Source organism: Mus caroli, unplaced genomic scaffold (assembly GCF_978045245.1).
Source record: "Mus caroli unplaced genomic scaffold, Mus_caroli_1 scaffold_7, whole genome shotgun sequence".
Lineage (NCBI taxonomy): Eukaryota > Metazoa > Chordata > Mammalia > Rodentia > Muridae > Mus > Mus caroli.
Window position 1 is genome coordinate 20176116 of NW_028227262.1, and position 27488 is coordinate 20203603.

Genomic DNA, 27488 nt, shown 5'->3' on the forward strand with positions numbered 1-27488 from the left:
CCTCTTTCTCCATTTTCTAGGTGGTCTGTGATAGTGACCTCTGTATTCAGCAATCTCTGGTGACCACTTCATCCAGTGAAACTGTCATCTCCGAACTGAGTCTCTACTGCAAATGAAACCAGAGAGGAAGAATTAATAATTCGAACCATCTTGTGGCTTGTTTACTCATATTTTCCAGCAGAATACCCACAGCACATGAAGGTTTTCAGGTTTTGTTCACCTACTCACAAAACACACGGAGGATTTGGGGGGCTATTTTTGTGTGTTTTGTTGTTGTTTTGTTTTGAGAAACAGGATCCCAAACTAGGAGAGGGGATTGAGACACTGAATGTAGTATACTGCAAATAAAATAATCAGAATTGCTAAAGGCTGTATTATTTGACAAAGCACACAGCTTTTAATTATAAAGCAAGTGTTTATTTATTTGGGAAATAGGATTTCACTGTGTAGTTGTGTCTGGCCTCAGGCTCATGTGATAAGTAAATCTCACAAGGATACAGCACTCATTCCACAGTGTGTGATCAGTATTTATTGCCAAGGCAGAAAGTAAATGGTTAGAACTGTTTACATGATCTTGATGCAGGAGATTCTTGGTATAAGCATTACAATGTCCTGTCTGGATTGAAACAAGATATGAGGTCAGAGAAATCAGCATTTGAATAACCCCAGGATAAACTTTCCACAACATATAAAACATTATTCCTATACAAACTGTCTGGGAGCCAAAACTGTTCTCTATAGTGGCCCTCCTGAGGGTGAATGAAAGGAAGACATGACTGCTCAAGGCATGGTTGAAGGAGAGGTTTCTATTCTAGATGTGGGGGAAAGTACAGCCAGAGGAATCTGGAAGGGTCCAGAGTAGGAAGAGAAAGTAGACTGAACCAGGCTATGAGATGAGAGAAGGAGAGAATGCATGAGAGAAGCAGGAAAAAATAAGACCCTGAGGAACTGGTAAGCTGCCTCCCCCACTGGTCAGAGTAAATGTCCCCCATGGTTCCAGCTCTCGAGCCTGTCTCTTGCTCCACAGACTAGCCTGTTCCCACAGCTGGTCTGCCAGCTCAGCTTGTGTCACAGGCCTGAACCCGCCTAAAAAAAAACTCACTTTCTGTCACCATGACCTTATGCCATCGCTGCCAGTTTTCTTATTCCCTTACATTCTGGTCCTCTACACCATTCTAAGCCAAATGTTTCTCTGCTAATGCAAAGTGTGTTTTCTGTACTAACAACCTGTCAAAGTTACTTAACAATTAAGATGTTCATTCCTATCCTGCCTTGTAAGTGATTTTTGCTACTGCCATCAAATTATGGTGTGCTCTATTCAGATATGACCAATCTATTAAGCCCTCGATCTTGTCAGAAGTCTGCTAATTGTTGATATACTTAAAGTTTAAGACAGACAGAATCTCTAAAAGCCTAACAGATGACACTGCAAGGTCTCAAGAGATTTGGACACAGCTACAAGAGACTGCCTAGTATGTGGTATGAAAACTACTGAGAAACACTGAGGACAGACTAGAGAGTCAAATGCCTCATCTTGTCTAAGTCAAGGTGAGCAATTTCTCACTTCATGCATTATCTGATCCACAGAAAAAGGGGCTCTTCATAAAAAGGCCTCTGTCTTCTGGGCTTGAAATCCAGACTGACTCCACTCAAGATTCCGTGGAGAACACAGAGACCTGTTTGGACTATAGATGAACTCTGTGATTTTTTAATTAATATATGACTGCTAGATTATAATTTATTCTTCCCTAGATTTCTGACTACATTGACAGCTAAGGTAACTGTAGCTTTACAGCTGCATAACAGACCTAACTCCTTACCCTAAGGTAATCCACCACGACATCTACTCATTTATTCTTTAACTAATTAATACTGCTAAGTTTCTTACAGACGTCATGATAAACGATACACAAATTCAGATGTAATTTTCACAGATGTAATCTGTTAAATTCCTACCTAAACTCAGTTTCCATTGATTAAATGCTTCATATTTCCTCTTACTATGAATCTGTCCTAAGGTTATTCAAGTTCTTGTAAATTTGCTTAACTCTAATGAAACATTCTACTATATGATCCAACTGTATAATCACAAATTCTTATTCCTTCTGCTCCACAAAACGCATATCTTAAGGATTTTTCACGTTGTTAACTCGTGTTCTTATCTCTTTTGTAAACTTCTAAGCTATAGGAAACCCATTCAGATCTACCTCTCATGGACAAAACAGACTCCATCCAGGTAAGTACACCTGCCGGTCAAGAGCCTAAAGTTTCCACTTGTTACCTATTTCAGAGAGGGTGGAATTCCTCCAGGTTTCAAATATTCATCTAAGAAAAAAAATTTCTTTCTCCCAAACGTACTTAAACTTATTCTCTACCTATAAATATGTGTATGTTTTAGCATCTTGTCAAGTCCAGGCACTTACTACATCCAAGACAGCTCCAGAGAAGCAACCCACAGATTCTCCAATCTTCTCACAGACACAGATGCTTCTACCAGACTTGTTCCTTCTGATCAATTCACAGACGGTTCCACAGACATGTCAAGGAAACAGCCAATTCTCCTAAGACTGGACCAACATTCCCATACACATTCTTCTCGGTTTCCTAGAGACTCAGCTCCCCAAAGTCAGCAGGAAGTAATTAAAGGCCACAATGACTATTCCTGCTCCACCATTGCCTTTTTCTAGTTTTTTCTTTTTTAATTAAATCAAATCGGGACATTTTGTCTAAGCTCCACCCCAGTGTTAACCTGGCAACAGCCAACTATGCATGACTCACTATAAAAAGTGCTGACTGTCCCCTCCACTCTCTTGCCTTCTTGCTCCCTTTCTCACCTTACCTCCTCTCTCCCCATTCCCTTCCACCCTCTCTCCACATGCTCATGGCTGGCCTTTACTCCTCTACTCTTTCTCTCATGCTGCTTTTCTCAGACTCAACTACCTTCTTGGCTCCCCTCTCCATGCCCTGAATAAACTCCATTCTATACTGTACTGTTGTGTGACTGGTCCCTCACTGATATCTCAGCATGGGCCATCGGAGGCACCCACTTCCCCCATACCTGACTACACCTCCACCAAAACATCCCTTCTCTATCTTGTCATAAAACACAACACACACAGCTGATTTCCTCCATTGTCCCATGCCCCCTCTCCTAAGCCTTGTTACCACCAATATTCTACCTCTCTGAAATTGCTTTATCTATAATCTACTATCCCCTTCTCTTCATAAACTCTAGTTTCCTGGCTCCCGTTTGTGCCCTAAGATAAGCACATAAAACAAGAGATTTCAAGCTAGGTTCTGCATGAGAGAATATACAGTGTTTGTCTTTCTGAACCTAGGACACAGCACTAACTACAATGTTTTCTAATTCCATCCATTTACTTGAAAATTTCATGACCTCATTTTTCTTTACATATGAGTGATGTTCCATTTATATGTGTAACAAGTTTTCCTTACCTATTCACCTTTTAAAGAACATCAAAGCTGGTTCCATTCTCAACTATTGTGAATGGAACAGCTATTAATTTGGATGTACAGGTTTCTGTGTAGTAAAATACAAAATCTGTTGAATATAAACCAGGGATGATACACCTTAGTCATATACTAGGTTTTACCTCTAGTGGTTTGTGAAACTGCCAAGGACCGGGCCCAGTCGGCCCCTCTCAATCCGTGGGAAACAGGGTCTCAGACAGATGGGCAAAGAGCCACAGACAGACACAGACACAAGAGTGTGCTGGATCTGAATGTATTTACTAAAGAACCCCTGATGGTGGGTTTAACAATAGACTAGCATTGCATCAGAGCATTCACCTGACTCCATTTTAAGTGGTAAACTCAGCCTGGTCCCAGCTATCTTTTGATGTATGCATTCTTTTCGTTTTGTGTCACCATAAATTGGCGGGTGTGTTCGCCTGGTTTTTTGTTTTTCTTCTGTATAAAAAAGTCTGGTGTTCGTTTGGACAATACATTCAGATCCAGCACACTCTCTTGTGTCTGTGTCTGTCTGTCAATTCTCGCCAACTCTTTGCCCATCTGTCGGAGACCCTGATTTCCACGGATTGAGAGGGGCCCACTGGGCCTGGTCCATCGCATGAAACCTTCAGTCTCAATTCCAAAGTAGCTGCTACACCCTATTAACTTTATGTTGCATGTAGTTTTAAAATCATTCTACTGCCTTTGCACAGGACCATGCTACCAGCCTCTCCCTGCTCGCTTCTGTTCTACCTGGCTTGACTCAAAGAATGGCTGATGCCAGCCACAACCAGGCCTTTCTCTCAACCTGCCCCTGCTCCGGGAGGGGTCCCGTTAACGGACCACTCCTGAGAGAGAGCCTTGAATCCACAGATAAAAGATACTCTGACAGCTTTGTTGTTTTAACTTACCTGTTATCCCATTTGCCCGTCACAAATATCTGCTGCCTGGAAACGTATGCTCTTACCAAATCACCATTCCATTTCTCCTTCTGCGCCAAACTCAGTGAATTCTTCCAAACAGCCCTTGCCAAATATCTCTGGCAATCCACACACACTGCACCTGCAGGCCTTGGCAGCCACAAGAGCTTACAGGATTACTGCACATTCTTCTCTCCAAAGCCTGGCAGGAAGAGGCCACTCCTTCGAGGTGTTCGACCTCAAACCGAAAGTCCAGCTTGTACCTCCCAGCAATTTCTTCCTGGCTTTCTTTATTGACAAATCAAGAACCAGTTAGGGAACTAGAAATTAGTATCAGGCTGGTGAGATGGCTCAGTGGGTAAGAGCACCCGACTGCTCTTCCGAAGGTCCAGAGTTCAAATCCCAGCAACCACATGGTGGCTCACAACCATCTGTAACGAGATCTGACACCCTCTTCTGGTGCGTCTGAAGACAGCTACAGTGTACTTACATGTAATAAATAAATAAATCTTAAAAAAAAAAAAAAGAAAAGAAATTAGTATCAGAAACTGTTGTGGATAGCTGGGGTTAATTATATTTGATGTTGATTCTGTTCTCCTGAGAAGAATGGTGAACAAGGAATGAGTCAGCACTCAGATGATTTCCTGTAAACCTGCTTCCCACCTTAATTTGTAAAATAAAAGAGAGATGGTGATCAGGCAGATAAAGGGAAGGTGGGGCAGAAGGTGGGGGGAAAGAAGAAGGAGAAAATGGAAGAGGGAGAGGATGCAGTGGAGGAGGAAGAAGAAAAGCAGAGCAGAAGCACGTGGCCTGAAGAAAAGCAAGTTCTAAGAGGTCTCACAGATGTGGAAGACAGTAGTGTAGTGCTAGATCTGCCCAATCTAGGCGCACTGCATACATTCTTATTAATTGAGTTGTGTTTTCATTGCCAGGGCATATTTAGTTTGCAAATTTACCCAAGAGCCTCCCCACCACCACCACCACAACTGTGTGTATAAGTGAACCTCTTTTGTTAGGAATAGCATAGTGTGACTTTAATCACAGTACTCAGAGGTAAAGGCAGAAGCAGGCAGATTCTTGTGAGTTCAAGGCAAGCCTGGTCTACATAGTAAATTCCAGAACAGACAGGACTATATACAAAGACTCCATATCAAAAAGCCAACACAAATAAATAAAAACATATATTTTATTTTTAGATAAAAACTTAATTTGATAATCAAAAAAGCTAAGTAATTTCACAAGGGCTGCCATTACAGCTTGCTACAAATCCATTTCTTCTCTGTGGTGATCCTGGCACTTCTGATTCCTTTATTATTGAGGTAGTCATCTTCTTCAGTCTCTGATGGCATACTTAAAATCTAACAAGAAATAGTTAAATACCCATAAGATGGATAACAACATTTATCACCCATTATAATCTTTAACACAGCTACTCCAACTTTTCATATGGATAAGCAAAAATCAAAAGTCCATCACCAGGCTATCCTGCATCAACATTTGATGTCTTCACCTCCTGAGGCCTTTGCTTGATTACCACACATGTGTCATTCATGCACATGGAAGCACACACTACTAAGATTAGCTGTTTATCATCAAGGTATAGAACCAGGCTTGTTGCAATGTTCAAAAAAAAAACACTGCCCCTTCAGGCTTTGCTGAATACATTTTCAGCTATCCAAACTTACTCATTAATACATAAATCCTTTCAAATATCTTATTGTAAATGGCTACAATGAATTCGTTTGATGAATGGCAGTAATTGGGGCCCCTATACTATACCTTTCCAGTGCATGGGTAAAGCTCAGACTATCCCACTGAAACAAATGTAGCAGATCATGACTGTAATCCATACACTTGAGAAGCAGTGGAAGGTGGAGCTCCAAGGTCAAGGCCAGCCTGGTCTACAGAGCACATTCAAGGGAAGTGCTGGCTGCACAGAGAAACCTTGTCTCAAAAACCAAACAAACAAATAAAACCTACCACTGAAATATTTCCCATCCAAGCTGGAGCTCTTGGTTTCTGATGATAAGACTTTAGAGGAGGTTTCCAGGGGCCCTGCAGCCTGTGCAGGTGAACAGGTGCAGTTGGGCAAAAAGTGGACTAATGAGTCTCACACTTGCACTGAGCAGTGATTTGGGGGGACACTAGAATCCCAAGTGCCCATATGCAGTTCTGACTACATGCTACATAGCATGCTTATAGCAAGGAATCATTTTAATTGGTAAAGGAGTGGTCAAGAGCTAGCCCAGACTCCACCACAGCACTAAGGATTTAAGTGAAATCAAAGCAAGGATAGAGTTTCTACAATTGCAGCTAGTAAATGGAAGGGCAGAAAAAGCAATTAGATAGGAGGGGATTTAGAGCTTGCAGAGTGAAGGGGTTAGATCTGAGGGGACATAGGGTTTGCTGCGGCCATACATCCAGACCAAGGGCTTATTTTTCCTCCTTTCCAGTATACTTGGCTTCACATACTCAGCCTTTCGTGTCTCATAGCTACAATTGACAAACATCACAACACAGGAACACAGTAGAAGGAAAAGCAGTCTGAAACATACAAGCTGTTATATTCAGTGTTGTCTGTCCACCACCAAAAGTGTTCTGTTGACTCTCTGTGAAGTGTCGCCACCAGAGGCCATGGGTTACTGAGTTCCTGAAAGGAAAGTTTGGGTTGGATGAGAAAGGCAGCAAGAGAAATAAAGAACCAAGACAAAGTTCTCTGATCAAGGCCCAATGTTTACTTTTGAGTCTGAGCTTAAAGGGGGGGAGGGGGACCATCCCCCACTATGCCAGTATCTCCTGGTCACTTTGTCCAGATCTGTCAGGACAACAAACTGCAGGAAGCTGCAGATGTGGCAGACAAAAGACTTTACCTAGGTCAGAAGACTCCACCCTAGGTGGGCTAGCACCTGTGGCAAACAAGATCTGAGCCAGCCTGCTCAAGGCTGGGGGGAGGGCACAGTGCAGGCCGATCCACTGGTCAGAAGCCCTGACAGATCTCTTCAAGAAAACCTGTCATCAAACACAGAAAGCAAATGCGTGTGTCTACTACCAGTTACAGATGCCCCTTAAGTCTCCCTGCCCTAAGGCCTTCTCTAGGGATGGCAGCAGGGTATAACCGAGGAGCATAGGCTCTGGAGCCAGATGGGCACTCAGTTCTCAGTGGATTCATTTGATGTCTATAACCCTATAGCATCAATATTTAAATGATAAAACCCTCTGTTGGCTGGGAGACTTCCAGTTTATGCCTGTCTCTCTAGTATACTGTCAGTGGTGCTCACTTATATACAATGTATCAACCAAGCATGGAAAACAATGCTAAAGGGCTAAATAACTAAAGACATGAATAAGAGCCTTTAACAATATTGTGTTCCTCAAGATGAGGTTTTGCTTACTATCATCGGTAATTAATTGCTCTGCTGAAAAAGGCATTGCATAACAGGTGTTCTGGATACCAGCTATATTTCAAATGTCATAGATTTAACCAAAATGTTTATTTTTAAATGACCTCAAATCCATTGAGTCTGAAGTTATCAAACAAAAGTGTCTGTAATTTGAGGTATTCAAACATTCTTCTACTAATTTTGCCACTTTTAGTTTTTACTTCAAATAACAACTAAGTCTAAAAAGCCCATATAAAGGTTTTTTAAAAAAGAAAATCATCCCATGTCACCTACTGGCTTAGGGCTGCTTGCCTCTGTTCAGATTTTGATGCTAACCTAACAGCCACTCTCAGGGGCCAACATCTCCAGTTGGTTCTCATGGTTAAAATTATAACATAAAATGACCAATAGAGAGCTTCAATATCATAAGATAAAATCTAGCCAGTGTTTTGGAAAAAGTAGGATAACATACATCTATGTTGTTCTAGATTGAAAACCTAAAAAGCTTCCAAAAAAAACAAAGAATGACCTAGGATAAAATAAAAATGCATATAAAAAAGCTAGAGAGTTAGGGCCACAATAAGCAACAAAAACTTGAGTTATTTTCTTTTTGGTAAAGCACACAGGCCCTACTAAATTCAGTCACTGGGACTAATTCACCCACCCATGCACCCACTCCCACCTCACTGCTCTAGCATTCCCCTATTCTGGGTCATCAAGCCTTCACAGGACCAAGAGCCTCCCCTCCATTGATGCCAGCTAAGGCCATTCTCTGCTACATACACAACTGGAGCCATCAGTCCCTGCATGTGTATTCTTTGGTTGGTGCTTTAGTACCTGGGAGCTCAGGAGGGGCAGGGCGGTTGCTGGTTGGTTGATATTGTTATTCTTCCTATGGGGTTGCAAACCCCTTAAGCTCCTTCTGTCCTTCCCCTAACTCCTCCATTGGGGATCCCATGCTCAGTCCAATGTTTGGCTGCAAGCATCTGCCTCTGTATTTGTCAAGCTCTGGCTGAGCCTCTCAAGAGACAACTGTGTCAGTCTCCTGTCAGCACAGACTTCTTGGCATCAGCAACAGTGATTAGGTTTGGAAGCTGCATATGGGATGGATCCCCAGGTTGGGCAGTCTCTGGATGGCCTTTCCTTCAGTCTCTGTTCCACTCTTTGTCCCTCCCAGTGTTTCCTTTATATGGGAGCAATTCTGGATTAAAATTTTGAGAAGAGCCGGGCATGGTGGCGCATACCTTTAATCCCAGCACTCGGAGGGAAAGGCAGGCAGATTTCTGAGTTGGAGGCCAATCTTGTCTACAAAGTGAGTTTCAGGACATCCAGGGCTATACAGAGAAACCCTGTCTCAAAAAACCAAAAAGAAAAAAGAAAAAAAATTTTTTGAGAAGAATGAGTAGCCCCATCCTTCAACCAGGGGCCATGGTCCTGAATATGGTCTCTATAGGTCTCCCTCCCCTTTGTTGGGTATTTTAGCTAATATCATCCCCATTGGGTCCTGGTAGCCTCTTGCTTTCCTGGTTTCTGGGACTTTCTGTTGGCTACCCCGATTTCCCCATTCCCATTGGTACACACCTCTGTACAATTTCCTGACCCTGTGTATATCTGTGGCCCGAACCCTGTCTAAAGCACGCATATGAATAGTCTTCAGAGAGAATTGTCATCTTTGATATCACCATGCATTATGTACTGATTGTGATAATGATTTTAGCAGATCATTAATGAGGCAGCAACAGTAGATAAGTTGTTATATATTCCTCATGATTGCTATGATGTAGACAGGACACTAGCATTAGTAAGGTGTAGCTACTGGACTTGCTACAAATCCACTTCCTATTTAAGTAGCCCATGCTATTGCTGATCTTGTTACTCAGGAAGCTATAGTTTTCAGCTCCTTGAATGGGAACCCTAAAGGAAAAAAAAAAAAGATTTCTGCAGAGTCTGCCATTGCACTCACTCCAACAATCATATCTCACTCCTCTTCACCACTTATTTATGCTATAAATCAGACTCAGAGCCCACTGGAATCTCATGCCCTAGTTTTGCACCTAGGGACTTTTACATCCTTAGGGTTTAATTGGATCACCTCACCTCTATTACTCATCCTTATTGAATCCCGTACTATGTGTACAATGCTTGCTGCCATGTTCAAATGGACTGTAGCACTGTATAGCCCCATAAGGGTAATTTTCAATACTTTCTTGAAGTACTTTCACATATGTATAAAAGTGGGAAAAATACACCACTTGTAAATTGCTAGAAGGTCTTTAATGATGGAGGTGACTGGTTATGTACTTTAATGTTCCAGTGAAATGGGTCTGTTCAAAATGGCTGTGCTCACATTCAAGAGCTGTCCCCAGTGATCATTGATGACAAGACCTTAGGGGAGACTCTCAATGTTCCTGGAGTCTCTTCTTCAGTGAACAGGTACAACCATGCAAACCGAAGGCTGATAATTCTCAGGCTTGCAATTCTGAAGTACCTTCCAATTGTTTTAGAGCCCTTGTCCATCAGCAGTTCTGTCTACATCATGCAAGGGCAGTTATCACCAAGGAAAGATTTTCAAGTGGTGATAGCAGATAACATCTATCCCAATTGCCACCATCATGCTAAATATTTAGAGGGAAATAACCCTAAGAAAATGCTTTAAGTTGAGGGTTCGTAAATGGGAGATTATCCAATTGACTTAAATTTGTCAGGATGTGGAGTTTGCTGGAAATTGGTTATTGCATGAGGCACACAACCTATGCCCAGGGCACACCTCGAGTCCAAGAGTTGCTTTTCTTCCATACCAGTACAGTAAGATTCATGCAACAGAGCCATTCAACCCTCATAGCCACAACTGATGCATGTCACAACACATGAACACAGAAGGGAACACATTGTGAAAACATACATGTTGTTATACTCAGTGTTGTCTGTTCACCTCCAAGGGTGCTTTGACGACTCTGTGCGGACTGATCCAGTAGTCAAAAGTCCCCTTGTATTTCCCTAGGAAATTCTGTCATAAAACACATAAAGCCAAGAATATATGGGTGTCATTGTTTCAGATAATTCTGGAGTCTCTCTACTCCACAGCTACCTATAGAGGTAACAGGAGGGTGGAACTGAGGGTCACAGAATTTGGAGGTATATTAGTCTCCAGATCTCAGTGGATCCACTTGGCATCAGTCATTGTAAACTATGTCATTTGAATTAAAGTATCAAATGTAATGATACATTCCTCTGTGGCCATAATAGTTCTGGGCTAACTTTCTATTGCAGTTATTAACAGTATGCAACATGTGCCATCTTACAGAAAAACACTCATGACAACCAGGTATCCCAGTAAAATGGCATATCTGACCTTCTAGATGCCTATGAGCACTATGTGAGAGAATATTTCTTGAATGTCTCAGGACTCCAGTCAGAAGTCTAGCATCAGCAATTGCCACACACTCACACATTCCCCATGTCTCCACATGCTTGGGATGGGATTCTTCCTCATGCTTTATCTGTAACCTCTCTATCTCAAAGTAATATAATTTTCAACAGACAAACCAATCCATGACTATTTCTTACAGCTCCTCCTTGTTGTCAAACTGATCTAGTTGGACCTCTTGTGCCATGCAAAACGTCTGGCTGAATGTCCCCTTTATTGAGTATTCAGAAAAACAAAAACATTTATTTCCAAATTCAATCTAGCTTCTCAGGCAAGCAACATAGGTATTTTTGGTTGATATCTGTTCTGTCGTTCTCACTAAAATTTAGACAATACCGTGAATTATAACACACATGCTTTGGCTCTTTTTGGAATACCCTTCTGAGCTCAGCTGTGAGCTGTAAATGTGATTGTAGCTTTCCCAAGTGATCTGTAGGAATCCTCCCCTGAGCATGGTGGGCCTGTGTCCCACTCAGTCTCAGATGCTTGCTGTCAGTAGGGCTTCCAGGAATGCATTTCTATAATAGCATCACTATCTGAGTTTTGGGTCATCGGTTACTACAATAGTTGTTACTAGAGCAATAAGCACTCTGTAGGGACATCTATTGACAGGCACCCTAATAATTGGGACAGCAGTGAGAACTATTGGGTAGGTACTGTATACAGTATGGACATGTTGCATTAAAGGATGATTTACAAAATTAAGAGGACAGTGTAAAATTTTATTACACTATTCTGAACAGTGAGGTACTAAAATCCTATGAATTTATGACTTGAGAAACTACATTTAATACATTCAAAGTACAGTCGATCCTGGTAACTAAACCCATGGGTCATGGTGGGAGGTACTGTACCTTTCTGGCCATATTACTCTTCTCTGTCCTCAGCCTTCCTTAAGGTTCCTCCTTGGAGTTTTTCTCTCCTTGTTCTCTGCCTTGGAAAGTTTCCTCAAGTGAACCTATGTCCCCTTCATCTCTGTCTGGAGGCTGCTGAATGTCATCTTCCCAGGGATGATGAACACACCTCCTGTGTACACCATGGCCTGTGTGTTCCTTCACTGCATCTTCCTGCTGGAACCAAAGTTTCCAGAGAACAGCAACTTCCACTGTGTTTTCTTTAGAGCCCTTCCCACAATGCCTGTTTCACAGTGGTCATTGAACATAACTGACAATGTTAATGTGGACAGAATGCCACAGAATTTGGACAATAAGTCACTTGCCTCTGAAAGCAATAAAAAGAGCAACTGCAGCTACAGTGAGGACTATGATCACTCCACAGAGGCAGTAAAGCAGGGCAGAATACTTGGGGGGAGATGATTCTGAGACATTTTCCTTGGAGCATTTTCTTGAAGAGTATAGATATGAGAATATCAATCACAAGAAACGTTTAATATCAATCTCAAGAAATGTGTAGATTTGGCTTGTATTCACCCATGCAAACCCCTTCACAGAAAGTTCTGGTCTATAAATGATGACCATCACTCACAGAAGACTAGAGGAAAAGAAAACATGGAGTCATCCAGTCATTGAACTAAGGGTAAATGAAGAGGCAAGAAACAGAAAGAGTGAAGATCAGGTTGAAAGCAAACAACAACCAAGCTATCCATAGATTTTGTTCCATAAGAAGAGACTGGTTAGGACTGAGGGGTTAAGAACGGTTGATGCTCTTATAGAGGACCCGTGTTGATTTCCCAATCTCAGCTCCTAAAGGGGCAGCTCATAACCACCTGTGTAACTCCTGCTCCAGTCAATGAGACAAACAGGTTGGTACACTTTTATATTTCCTGTGCTAGGGAGGCAGAAGCTGGAGTCAGGAGTACAAGGCTAGCCTTGGCTACATTGGAAGTTTTAACTCTGCCAAGAGCCATGGCCTCACCCATGGCCTTGTGAAAATTTTATAGCTTACATAAACAATCCTGAGAGAACATTCGTGGTCATAACAGTAAAAATGTTTGTGAGAAAAGAGGACACTGTGACCATTGGTTCCAGGAGCTGAAGATTGCCACCTAACCTTCAGTTAGCCCCTGGACTCTTCCCCCCTCCCTTGGAGCCACCTCTTGCTTATGCTTATATTCAGAACTTGATCAGTATGATTGACTTGCTCTCTTTCTTCGTGTCTTTTCTCTCTCTTCTCTCTTCTCTCTCTCTCTCTCTCTCTCTCTCTCTCTCTCTCTCTCTCCCTCCCTCCCTCTCTCCCTCCCCCCCTCTCTCTCTCCTGCCCTTGGTCCCCACTGATTATCCCTGCAGGTTGGGGAAAGAGCTCAACCTGGATTATGTAAGGATCAGTCTCAAAGAACCTAGTCAGAAAATAAATTAATTAATAAATGCACATAAATTTAATAGAACACACTCACATAACTAATGGGTGAAATATGGGGGCGTTTTATCAAGCTTACCAAAATCATGTGAAAAAATTAATATTAGTCTAAAATAACAAAAATTCTTAGCAAGTTAGGATTTGAAGGAACATATTTGTGGATATTGGGCATTTCAAAAAATCAGAAAGGTAATTTTATTCATTTAAAATGTATTTGTATTTAATGCATATGGGTAATTTGCCTGCATGTGTGTCTGTGTATGTGCTGTATGCATGCCTGATGCCTGAGGAGACAAGAAAGAATGTTGAGTTCCCTGGAGCTGAAATTACAGTTGTGAGGGGCCATGAGGACACTGGGAACTGAACCTAGTTCCCCTAAAAGAGTACCCAGTGCTTTTAGTCACATGCCATCTCTCTAGCACAAAGTAAATTTTAAATTTCATGAAAAGGGAATAGAATCAGTCTAGCAGAACAATTTAAAAATGAGGCCAAATTTGTACAAGTGATAACACCAAATCAGAGTGACAGAAACAAAGACATAAGTATTGTTTTGGTGAAGTCATAAACACACAAACCAAATTAATAGTAATAATAATAAGCATAATAATAATAAAAGAAAAATACAAAAAAAAATGAAGCAAGTCCAATGTCTGGGCCTAACTTATAATTATCCCAGGAGACTGACCCTGGCCATGCTGTGCACATGGTACTCTGTCTCTCTGATCTCCTACCTCCTCCTATAAAAGGCAACTTAAACATGAAGCATAGGGCTATAAAACTATCTGAGGAAAAGTGAAAAGAAAAATCTCTGTGAACTTGCCTTGAATAAAAATGTCTCAAGTTTATAGCAAAATCCTTATCCAACTTAGATTAAAATGAAATATACATACTTTGCTCTAATTCAAAAATCAAACAAAACAAAAAACAAAAAAAAATCTTTTTTTTTCCAACTTCTATAAAGGGAATTTACAATTTTTGTAAGATATAGATCAACAGGAAGTTGTATCTAGAGCATTCTGATAGTTTGGAGAATTCAATTATTTAAAAACAAAAGTCAAAGAAAACAAAAAGAATAAGAATGGGCCAAATACTTGAACATACACTAGCATTACATATGTTCATTGCTACTGCGTTTGAGGAAAGACAGTTGAAAACAGATCACCACTTTCTTCAAATGAGAATACACATACTATATGCTCTGGCCCTCCTACCCACATATTTACACAAGAGGACATGAAAATCTGTGTTTCCATCATTATGAATATTGGCAGTGACATTAGAGATTCTTATTGCTATGCACACACTAATAAGTTTATATTAGCCAAAAAAAAAAAAATACAGAATGCCCACGATACAACCCATAGAAGTCAAGATTAACAAATTGAGGGGCCCAAGTGAGGATGCCTCAATCCCACTTGGGAGGGAGAAGAAAGCAACCACAAGAGGCAGAGGGAGGGAGTCACCTTGGTTGGAGAGGGGTCAGGGAGGGGAAAAGGGGAGCATGATCAGGTATTAGTGGGGTAACAGGGTCAAAGCCCTGAGGGCAGGCAGAAAGAATAGAAACAGGCAATCTGGGTATGCAGGAGGTTAGCCAGGAGTCAGGGTTTGGAACCTCTAGAATTACCACAGACCTGGGTGGTGAGAGACAATCAGGACTAAAAGGGAGGGACCCTAGATGAAATGCCCAACAGTGGGGAGAGGGAACTTGTAGACTCTACCTCCAGCAGAAAGACAGGGCATCAAGTGGATGGGGTCAAAAACTATGACCCAGAATTATTCTTGTCTAAAAGAACTGCAGGGACAAAAATGGAGAAGAGACTGAGGTAAAGGAGATTCAGTGACAGCCCCAAATTGGGATCCAGCTCAAGAGGAAGCTCCAAGGCCGGACACAATATTACTGATGCTATGGTGTGTTACAGACAGGAGCTTATCATGACTGCCCTCGAATAACACCTGAAAACCCCTGAGTATGCATATACTTAGAGCCAAACAAAGGACAGAAGCTGCTGACCTCTGTTGCTGAATTAAGGAAAGGCTGGAGAAGCTGAGAAGAAGGACTACCCAGCAGTCTCAACTAGCCTGAACCCCCAAGATCTCTCAGACACTGAGCCACCAACCAGGCAGCATACACTAGCTGATATGAGACCCCCAACACACGTACAGCATAGGACTAACTGGTATAGCCTCAGTGAGAGGCGATGCATCTAACTCTCTAGAGACTTGAGGCGCCAGAATGTGGGGAGGTTTGGTGGTGTGGGGGTGGAGGGGTGGGAATATCCTTTTGAAGACAGGGGAGAAGGAATGGGATGAAGGACAGTTGAAGGGCAGACTGGGAAGGGGATAACTACTAGATTGTAAAAGAAGATTAAAGAATAATACAAAAAAAATGTTTCATTAAAAATGTTTGTTAAATTCACAACCCAAATATCCACCAATGTTGACAGTGTCAATCAATATGACTGAGCACTGAGGCAGGGACATTAAATAGGAAAAATTTGACCATATCATCTCTCACTCTGTCCAAATGTTCCTCAGCTTTGGGCTCTCAGCAAGCTCTAGAGTAACCCATAAAACCAACTGTACTCCAGCTTATTTTAAGAGCTTAAGAGTCTGATCACACAGTTGTAGTTTTTTTGTTTTGTTTTTATCTGATAGTGAAGGAAGGTAAAATAATTGTAACTTGTGAGTTGTTTAAGAGCCCACTGCCAAGGCCTGGGACTGAGAACAAAGCAGAACAGCCCCCAGGCCTGCCAGGGCAGGGCTGTTGTTAAGGCATTCCTAAGAACATCTTAACTGTGAAGATGAAAAGAATTCAAGGATGCAGGCAAGGCCATCTGGCCAGAACCTCCCCTCTGTCTATTGCCCCTTGGCACCGGGTAAAAGTCATACATCAACTGGTTGCTATGTGAACAAAGATAAGCCCCCAGCCCACAGGAATGAAGTCCTGTTGCTCTGTAATCCTTCTGATAATGTTTGAATAAGCCAATAGTGTGTCCCTATGCTGAATTCCACACCCCTAAGCCCCTTACTCCATAAAAACTCCTAGCTTTCGAGCCTCGTGGCCTACATCCGTTATCTCCTGTGTGAGATGCATGTCGGACCGGAGCTCCGTAATTAAACGTCCTCATGTAATTACAGCAAGAGATGGTCCTTCGTGATTTTTTGGGTGCACGCCGAATCGGGAATGGGGTGGGGGTTTCCCCACTAGGTCTAACAATAGCTCAATAGTCACCAACTTATTTCTGCTTGAGCTACTCTAATCTAGAAGTTTTCCATTGGCTTTTTTAAAACCTTCTGCAAAATATAGGCAGATGTTTTATTTTGAGCTGCTTTCAAATTTCTGAATACATAACTATTCTTAGATCAGTGGTGTTTACCTTTTGTTTAAGCTCTGCCCCACAGTTACCTGGCAACAGCCTGGTGTGCCTGACTCACTGTAAAAGGGGCTGCTCCCCTCCTCTGCTCTCTTGCTCTCACCATGTTCTCTTGTCCCTTCCCCCCTCCCTCCCATTCCCTTCCCCCACTTTCTCTATGTGTTCTTGTCCAGCCTCTACTCTAGTCTTCTCTCTCTCTCTCTCTCTCTCTCTCTCTCTCTCTCTCTCTCTCTCTCTCTCTCTCTCTCTCTCCTCCCTACCCTCGCAACTCCCCTCCCCATGCCCTGAATATATGATATCACATGGCTTGTCCCTCAAGCGGAAGGGATGCCTCTGAATGGACCACAGAGACATCCCCTTCCCCCATACTTTGCTACATATCCAACAAACATATTCCTTCTCTCCTTATCTTTTCTTAAGCACAGCATTTGGTACTCAGACTCAGATTTAGAAACTCAGCAGGTTTACATCCTCCCTGCTACCACATGGAGAGCCAATGCTCACTAGCCCAAACTTGTGTGAATGGTAAGCACCCTCCCCACACTGGTCAGTGTAAATGTCCCCATGGTCCCCGGGGAGAGTTCTTGAGCTTGGAGCTACCCCAGTGCTTCCCTAGGACATTTTCCCTTTGGTGAGATTTTTACCCTCTCCTCTGAGAAGGTTCCTCCCCCCGCACCCCCCACCGCTGTTGAGAAATCCCAGGACTAGGTGAACTGCTCTCTATCCCTCATGGCATTAACCCAGAGCTCAGGCCCCAGCCCATCATGTGATGACCTGGTAGTTTGGCCTGGCTGTCAGCCTCTCTGGTTATTAATAGTATCCTCAGGATGCTAGTAGGTTTAGTTAATAACCCTATTCTCATCCATGGGTTGGTCTTCTCTGCCTTGTCCCTATTTACTGGGTTTTCCTGAACTATCTCTACATGGTCACTAAACTGGCACTTTAAAACAACTCTCTAGATAGTGATCCATAGTATAGGCTTCCCAGTCCCCCCTCCCTCATTCACATGCTATGGGTCCCCCTGCTGTGGCTGCTGTTGCCAGCTGGAAATAGCAATCTGTTACCTCCTTCCAGCTTAGCAATGCTGGCCATGACGATAGGCTGCTTAAGCAGAGCCACCTGCTGTGCTGCTCCTTTGATGTGCCACTACCTGCCCAAGGTCCAACCTGCCTGAGGCTTCTCTTCTAAGACTTTCTGGATCTTTGTGAGTTCCCACTAAAAGGCTGACCTATCTACTTCAAAGGAACTTTGCTTGGCCCAGGACAGGCCTCCCCTTTTCTTTATAAAGCTTGTTTGCTGACATTAAAATTGAACCTTGAGCACAGCCTTGTCTTGGTTCCTTCTTTATCTCGTGCAGCCTAGCCCCTCTTCTCTTTCAGGTTTCCAAAATGCCTTTCCAGGCTAGAACCCAGACCTGTGATCTGCTGGCCGGACACAACAGCCCTCATTCTCTTGCTATTTGCTCTGCTCCTGGTTCAAGTAAAAAGCAGGTCTGGCTCTGCCCCTTGCATCCTGCCAGGAACTCTGTCTGCTGAGATGTTGTTTTCTTGCACACCACCTATCTGCCCCTGTCCCTCTTTCCCCCTTGCTTCCTCATTCTGCTGAGTGATGCTGCAGTGGTGAGAAAAACAGTTTTAACCCTGCCCCCTTGTGCTTCCCACACTCTATCTGGGACTCTGTCCCTGAGACACCATTTTTCCCACTCCATGGGTGTCTGCTCCACTGTCTGCCCTGCTATTTGTGCTCACACACACACACACACACACACACACACACACACACTCACACACACATGTGCCCATGCATGAGCCCCTCTCTCTCTTTCTTTCTCCCTCTGCTCAGGACTCATGAAGTGAGCATGAGCTGCCTGCTGTTGGAATAATGCACACGTTGCCAGGAGACTGAAAGCTACTTCAGGTGCTTCCCTTCCCTTACCCATTAGGTGAGATAGGGCAGCACCAGCCCGCACTGTGCCAGAGCTTCTGGCTGCTAGGAGAAAGTCCCACCCCACCTGCTTGTGTATGAGCCCTGCATGCCACAGGACCACCCCAAACCCATGACACCATCAGCACTGTAGTTCAGTGGTACCTCACCCCTGAGCTACCTGGGACATGCAAGCTGTTATTTTTACTCCTTACAATCTGTGCTATTTAGGCTGCATGCACATGCCACACCCCTGGAGCAGGGGCTTGCCTGGTACCTCAACAAAACATGCATGCATGCCTGTCTCACTCTGTAGATCAGCAACAGAACAGGTCAAAATTCACCAGCTCCAGCAAATTATAGTGTGCTATATTTACTACATACATTCTCAAAGAAATAATTTAACAAACGTCTAACTCAGATATGACCAATCGATATAGCCTTCAATCTTCTCAGAAGTCTGCTAATAATTAATAAGTTTATGACAGATAGAATCTCCCAAAGCCCAACAGCATATTCCCAAGGACTCGGAAGATATAGACACAGCTGCAAGAGACCACCTAGATTGTGGTATGACAACCACTGAAAAACACTGTGGATAAGACTGGATACCCTAAGAGTCAAGTGACTTATATTGCCTGAGTGAAGGTCAACAATTTTTCATTCCATGCATTACCTGTTCCAAGGAGGACAAGGCCCTCCTTATTCGGGGCTTGAAAGCCCTAGTGACTCCACCTAAGTTACCATGGAGAATATAGGGACCTGGGAACTGTTTGGACTATAGATGAACTCTATCATTCTTTGATTAATATATGACTCCAAGATTATAATTTATTCTTCCCCAGGATTCTGACTCCATTAACGACAAAAGAAACTATAGCTTGACAGCTAGAAAACAGACCTAGCTCCTTACCCTAAGGTAATCCTTCATCATAGTTACTCGTTAATAAATTCATTAACTAGCTAGGGCTGCCAGATTTTTTATAGACTTCACAAAAACGATAAGCAAGTTCTGATACAAGCTTTCACAGATGTAACCTGTTACTTCTTTGCTATTCCCACTCCAGTGAAGTCTGCCTGTCAGGGTCAAAAGGCCTGAAGGCAGTCACGAGGCAGAGTTTCAAGGAAACTCAGTCTCCTGGAACCTTGACATTCTCATAGCCCTTATACTCAAACCCTGTCCCCACAATAGTATGGTGTATGCTCTCCTTCAGTATTGTTTTATTATAAGTGCCTTTAAACATTGAATTTTGACATAGGTAAGCCTCCACCAGTGTTCCAACATCCTTGAAATCCTTGAAGCAGACTTAGAATTCAGTAGGAATTCAGTGAGAATGTTACCTATTCAATAACATTCAAATTTACTTCTAATAGAGACAGTGAAACTAATTAGGCATTACAAAGAACAGAGCTAGAATAGCTCAGGACTAGTCTGCAAAGTGATTACTTAGAACAATAGCCCAGTCTCACCCAAACAAGGGAATACAAAATGACCTATCAAATAGGTCCATTAACCTTGAAAGAGTTAGGGAATCCCCCCTGGGACAGGTTTCTTCACTAGGACCAAAGGAACAGCATTATCAGGTATTTACTAAGAACCCCTGGTGGCAGGTTTAACAATAGACCAGCATTACACCTGGCTCCATTCTAAGTGGTAAATGCGGCCTGATCCTCCTCCATCTTTTGATGTTTGCATTCCTTCTGTTTTGTGTCACAGAAACTTGGCAGATGTGTCCCACCTGGCTTTTCTTGTTTTGTTTTGTTTTGTTTTGTTTTTCTTCTGTATAAAAAAAAGTCCGTTTTTCCTGTGGACATTACACTCAGATTCAAAACACTCTCTCATGTTGTGTCTGTTTGTCACCCCACTTTTGCTGACTCCTTAACCCACCTGCAACCAGTAGCCGGTTCCATGCAGATAGGAGACCCAAAAAAGGGATCTGTCTGTAGTACTTCTTTACCAAAACTCAGTTTTTATTGACAAAATTCTTCATATTTCCCCTTCTTGCTATGGCACTATCCTAACATTATCTGAAATGCAGAAGAAGCAATCAATTCTCATCATCATTATCAGTAATTATAATAATAGTTTCAGTCAGAATACTTGGCTTAAGTGATAAGCATTAACATTTGTTGTGAATTTTGTATGTTGATAAATATCGATTTTGTTTTCTCAAAATCCAGTATTCTTCAAATTAATGACAAAAAGAAGAAAAGAGATGAAGGAACAGGAATGAAGGAAAAAAGGAAGATAAAGGAACACAATATAATGAAGCATAGATAGTTTGAAACACAAGAAACAAAATATTGCTTCCTTTCTGAAGGCTGAAGAAGAAAACCCCATTATATTCTTTTTCTATAACTTAACAAGAGCTCAAAATGGAAAGGATTTGGTCCTGGGTAGGTTCAAACCCCCAAACCCACCCCATGCCACCTCCTTACAATTCTTTTTTAATTACAATGGATCTGCAAACAAAAGCCCCAAGCTTCCCAGGCACCTTCTGTCACTATGCATATTGCAAAGCTATTGTTTGAATATCCTCCACTCAGGGAAATGTAGAACTAGCAATTTCTACAATAAGGTAATCCACCAAACTGTAGCATACCAGATCCCTAGGAAGAGTGGTCTCCAAGATAAGTACAAAGAAAGAACGCTGTGGCTACAGCTCTGACTCTTAGAAGGAGACTCGCTGCTCATTTCTCTTGCCTGAGAACTATTCGAGTATTGTATGCTCCAATAGAATAACTAATGTAACAACCTCATAGCTAATCCCGTCTGCATTCTCCTGCTCTGCAGACCCACCGTGACAGGCTCACAGTCGCCCTTCTGTTCTTATTTTGTTCAAGGTTCAGCTCTTTTGCCTTCCTTCCCTGGTGAAGATCCTCTCTGCTCTTATAGTTTGGTTCAAATACTATTGAATACATACCGACTTCTCCCTCCTTTGGGCTGCCTGTAGTGCTGAGCATAGGTAGGGAAGCCTTTGTGACACTCATCTCAGAGCTGAGAAGCTGAGTTTCCACTACAGGATTGAAAATTGAAAGCTGAGAAGCACAAATACATAGGAGGTTTCAGCATTTAGCCAACCCAACCGGCCAATCCGGTAACTTGAGCTCCTCCTTCCTGTGCAAACTTGTTTGACTCAAATTGAATCATTGTAAGGGAGGCAAGTGAAACTAATGCTGTAGATAAAGAGCTTTTAACAAAGCCAAAAGAGGCTGGAAAGTGAGACCAGTTTTACTGTCCAGAGGGAATCAATTTGGAAATAAAAGACGACAACAAAAAAACACACAAACACACACACGACACCAACAAAAAGAAAATATTACCAATCCTTTCCTGCCCTGAATACCACACATCAGACAGTGATCTTCAGGGTAGGTGAGCCCCACGTTGTTACAGCTCTGGGTTTTGAGAGCATTATTTACAGGGACACCCAGGGCAAGGTCAGAGGAGTCTGTGTGTTGAAAAGCCCAGAGACAGAATCTCTAGAAGACACAGTCAGAAAGGAGAGAGTTGGGGATCATAGTCAGAGCTAAAAACACTTCTTGCCTCTCAGGGAATAAGAGATCCTTTGTTCTGGAGCCAGATCCTGCCTCAGGACTACAGACTCAGGCTGTCTCATATTACATGTTTACATATGGAATCATTTTGCTAGTGGTGTGGAGACAGAAAGATAATGCCCACTGCCACCTTTATCACCACAAGGAATGCCTCTCGACCAGTGTTTCTCAACTTTGCCCATACTGTGACTCTTCAATACAGTTCTGCACATTGTGGTGACTCTCAACCATAAAATTATTTTGTTGATACTTCATAACTGTACTTCTGGTACGATTATGAATTATAATGTAAATATTTGATATGTAGGATGTCTCATATGAGACCCCTGTGAAAGGGTAATTCGACTCCCCCATTCTGAAAAAGGGGTTGCATCTCACAGGTATAGAAAAACTGCTCTAGATTTTGACTACGTATGTGGGTGTGACTCTCTGTGGAACCATGCAGGTGCCTATAGAGGCCAGGAGAGGGTGTCAGATTGCTCAGACCTGAATTCACAGGCTTAAAGAATTTGGACTTAGAATGTAGGTACCCCAAAAATGTAACAACAGAACATCCTCATCCTCATGCAGGATACGTTTAGAATTATTTTTATCATTTAGGAACATATGCCAAGGAATTTGTAAATATCTCAGACTATTTAAAAAGTATTTAGGATAAAATATTTAGGTGGTGGTATGGTTACACATTTGCTCTGATCCTGGCCCTGGGAAGGCTGTTGCAGGTAGAGCTCTATGAATTGGAGGCTAGCCTGGTCTATATAGGGAGCTCCAAGTCAGCCAAGGCTAATTTTAAAAAATAGAATATTTAGTATATTAACTATATAAAATATAAGGATGTATAATTAATATAGTAATATAATATATTAAATAAAATATATTATAAAATGAGAGTTAATAGAAATGTAGTCAGAGGGTTTTTAAATTCTGTTACTTGGAAATTGTCAATGCAGTTGGAGATGGGTCACCAGATTTTCTGATGTCCAAGCGGTAATTTTCTCAGATGTCAGCACAAATTTGAGGTGCAAAACAAGGATCTGAGAGTTTATTTCCTGAGGTCTTCTAGCACAGGAGATAAGTCAGAAGCAACCCAACACCACATTTTCCATCCTTGCTGAAGGTAGTCTTTGTTCAGGTTTTTTTGAGCTAATGAGGTTGCCTGGTTTTGACCTTCTCATTTAGTTCTTCACCTCCCAAAACTCATGATGGAAAGAGTGTCTAACAATGGGAAGTTTTAGCCATTGTTCTTGTCTTTTCAGTTGTGATCCTAGCTTTGCATAGCTGAGCCATCTATCCAGTCCTTAGTTCATGACAAAGAACTTTACCATGAACAGAACAATGTTTCCCTTTAGCAGAGATGGCTCATACAGTCCTTTACCCATATTCCTATATAACACTATGGTGAATGAGAATGGCCCCATAGGCTCAAATATTCAAATGCTTGGTACCTAGTTGGTAGAGCTGTTTAGGAAGAATTAGGAGATATGGCCTTGTTCGACAAGGTGTGCTCTTATTGAAGGAAATGGGATCATGAGTTTGAAAAGCCTACTCCATCCCCAGTTGTGATTAATTTGGGGATTTATTTTAATTTTGATGAATATCCATCATAGAGTCTCCAAATTTGGCAATTCTAGTAATACACAATGATGCTGATATTTGCTATAGACAGCATTAAAGAGAGGCTGTGGAGATACAGGTAGAAAAGAAAATATCCACAGCTTTAAACGGATACCCTGACCAATCCCAGCACAAACAATTCCCTTCCTTAGTGCATGCCCACATGAGAGTTCCTATTGTATTATGATTCATGATGAGTAAATCAAAATGATACAACACAGCAGATCTGAGTTCTAGACCCTGTGCTCCTTCCCTGCCAAAGAAGAGATGGCCACCAGGGACAGCTCTAACAGCTGGAGCAGGTGAGAGATCTATCTTGTATCCCTGGTCCCTCAGAGACCAGTCTGTGCAGGGGAACCTGCACACTGAAGAAGCAACATAGCTTCTGGGACAGGCCCCGTTTTGGGTCATCATCTTCAGCCAAGAAGCAGATCTGAGCTCCAGACATCTGTGCTCCTCCCCTGTCAGAGGAAAGATGGCCTGCTGAGAGTACTCTGCCCACTGAGACTCAGGAGAGAGTTGAACTCCCAGGAGTGCTAACAGAGACTATCAGAATCACAGCAACCTCCAGCCAAAAACAGCTATAACAACTAATGCCAGAGATTACCAGATGGCGAAATGCAAATGGAACAATCTTACTAACAGAAACCAAGACTGCTCACCATCATCCAAACCCAGCAGTACCACCTCAGCGAGTCCTGGATACCCCAACACACCCGAAAAGCAAGATTCAGATTTAAAATCATATCTCATGATGCCGGTAGAGGATTTTAAGAAGGAAATTAATAACTCACCTAAAGAACTACAAGAGAACATGGCTAAACATTTAGAGGGCCTTAAAGAGGAAGCACAAAAATCCCTTGAAGAATTACAGGAAAACACTGCTAAACAAGTAGAAGTCCTTAAAGAAGAAACATAAAAATCCCTTAAAGAATTACAGAAAAACACAACCAAACAGGTGTTGGAATTGAACAAAATGATCCAAGATCTGAAAATGGAAGAAGAAACAATAGAGAAAACCCAAAGGGAGACAACTCTGGAGATAGAAACCCTAGGAAAGAAATCTGGAACCATAGATGCAAGCATCAACAACAGAATACAAGAGATGGAAGAGAGAATCTCAGGTGCAGAAGATTCCATAGAAAACATGGACACAACAATCAAAGAAAACACAAAATTCAAAAAGATCCTAACTCAAAACATGCAGGAAATCCAGGACACAATGAGAAGACCAAATCTACGGATAATAGGAGTAGATGAGACTGAAGATTTCAACTTAAAGGGCCAGCAAATAACTTCAACAAAATTATAGAAGAAAACTTCCCTAACCTAAAGAAAGAGATGCACATGAACATACAAGTAGCCTATAGAACTCCAAATAGGCTGCCCTGAAAGGAAATAAAACTTGAGACCTGTGATTCATGTAATGTATGTCAAATAGCCCAAAGAGTTGTTTGTGAGCTTTGAAACCTGGGGCTGAGAACATAGCAGAACAGACCAGGACATGCCCGGGCAGGCCCATCGCTTCCCTATCTCCCACCCCTCTGACCTCAGGCTGCTGATGTTTAAATGGACCAATCATGTAAAACCGCGCCAATTCCTCCCCCAGCCCCACTCCTTTTCTATAAAAACCCCTAGCTTCCAAGCCTCGTGGTTGAATCCACTGTCTCCTGTGTGAGATACGTTTCGACCCGGAGCTCCGCCATTAAAATACCTCGTGTTGTTACATCAAGGTGTTGTGTTCTATTCGTGATTCTTGGGTGCACGCTGAATCGGGAGTTGGGTGGGGGTTTCCCCACTAGGTTCTTTCAGCCCCAGAAAAGAAATTCCTTCAGACACATAATAACAGAACAACAAATGCAATACATAAAGTTAGAATATTAAAAGCAGTAAGGGGCAAAGGTCAAGTAATGACCCGTCCAGCAGGTCCAGTTATTCGAGGGTCTCGAGGGGACCTCCTCCTAAGAACCAAATGGGGGGTAGAGAGGGATGTGGGCCTTGTACGAATAACGACAGGGAAACCGTTCTGGAATGTATCAAGGCCCCAAATCTATTGAAAATGGTCCAAGGCTTAAATGCACAAGCAAAAGGGGAAGTACAGATACTTATCAGTGGGAGGGGTGGGGCAATACAAGCAAAAGGAAAAGTACTTATGGGAGGGGGGGCAATAGAATTTTTTTCTTTTGGGAGCTACACGGGGAAGCAGGAACTTGGTGGTATCAGGGTGTGGTCAGGACATCAGTGATGACTTAGGGCTGGATCATCCCGTGGTTGTTCTCAGAATCCATGTGTCGGTGGCCCGCTTTTTACCCCTTATTCTTCTCGGGGGGAGAGGCCCAATTTAGAGATCAAGAGTTGTCTTAATAGCTCCCAACAAAGTAACATATAAAGGTAGGCCTATTAGAATTACACCAGACTTTTCACTAGAGACTATGAAAGACAGAAGATCCTGGACAATCTACATATTCAATATAATCGCCATCAAAATTCCAACTAAGCTCTACACTGAGATAGCGAGGCCAATTTGCAAATTCATCTGGAATAACAAAAAGCCTAGGATAGCAAAAACTATCCTCAACAATAAAAGAACCTCCTGGTGGAATCACCATGCCTGACCTCAAGCTGTACTACAGAGCAATTGTGATAAAAACTGCATGGTACTGGACCAGTGACAGACAGGTAGAACAATGGAATAGAATAAAAGACCCAGAAATGAACCCACACACCTATGGTCACTTAATCTTTGACAAAGGAGCTAAAACCACCCAGTGGAAAAAAGACAGCATTTTCAACAAATGTTGCTGGCACAACTGGTGGTTATCATGTAGAAGAATGTGGATTGATCTATTCTTATCTCCTTGTACAAATCTCAATTCTAAGTGGATGGAAGAACTCCACATAAAACCAGAGACACTGAAATTTATAGATGAGAAAGTTAGGAAAAGCCTCGAAGATATGGACACAGAAGAAAAATTCCTTAACAGAACAGCAATGCCTTGTACTGTAAGATCAAGAATCAACAAATGGGACCTCATAAAATTGCAAAGCATCTGTAAGGCAAAAGATAATGTCAATAAGACAAAAAGGCCACTGTACTGGCTATTTTTGTGTCAACTTGACACAGCTGAGTTATCACAGAGAAAGGAGCTTCAGTTGAGGAAATGCCTCCATGAGATCCAACTGTAAGGCATTTTCTCAATTAGTGATCAAGGGGGAAAGGCCCCTGTGGGTGGGACCATCTCTGGGCTGGTAGTCTTGGGTTCTATAAGAGAGTAGGCTGAGCAAGCCAGGGGAGGCAAGCCAGTAAAGAACATCCCTCCATGGCATCTGTATCAGCTCCTGCTCCCTGACCAGTCTGAGTTCCAGTCCTGACTTCCTTTGGTGATGAACAGCAGCATGGAAGTGTAAGCCGAATAAACCCTTTCCTCCCCAACTTGCTTCTTGGTCATGATGTTTGTGCAGGAATAGAAACCCTGACTAACACAAATTGGTACCAGCAGAGTGG

General features: G+C 42.4%; 1 protein-coding gene across 2 annotated transcripts in view; it reads right to left on the reverse strand.

Moving 5' to 3' along the window:
* LOC110288125 (C-type lectin domain family 2 member I-like) overlaps positions 1-21848 on the reverse strand; it is a 28363-nt gene extending 6515 nt beyond the window's left edge. Inside the window, exons 1-2 of one of the 2 annotated variants that reach the window (XM_085839858.1) lie at positions 21736-21848; positions 2-106 (exon numbers count right to left, since the gene is read on the reverse strand). In XM_085839858.1, coding sequence (XP_085695984.1) covers positions 2-13 — 12 coding nt within the window. In that variant the 5' untranslated portion in view covers positions 14-106; positions 21736-21848. Of the gene's footprint in view, position 1; positions 107-4382; positions 4633-21735 lie in introns of those variants that run through there. The other variant, XM_085839857.1, reaches the window with a different exon arrangement.
* Between the last annotated feature and the right edge of the window lie 5640 nt (positions 21849-27488).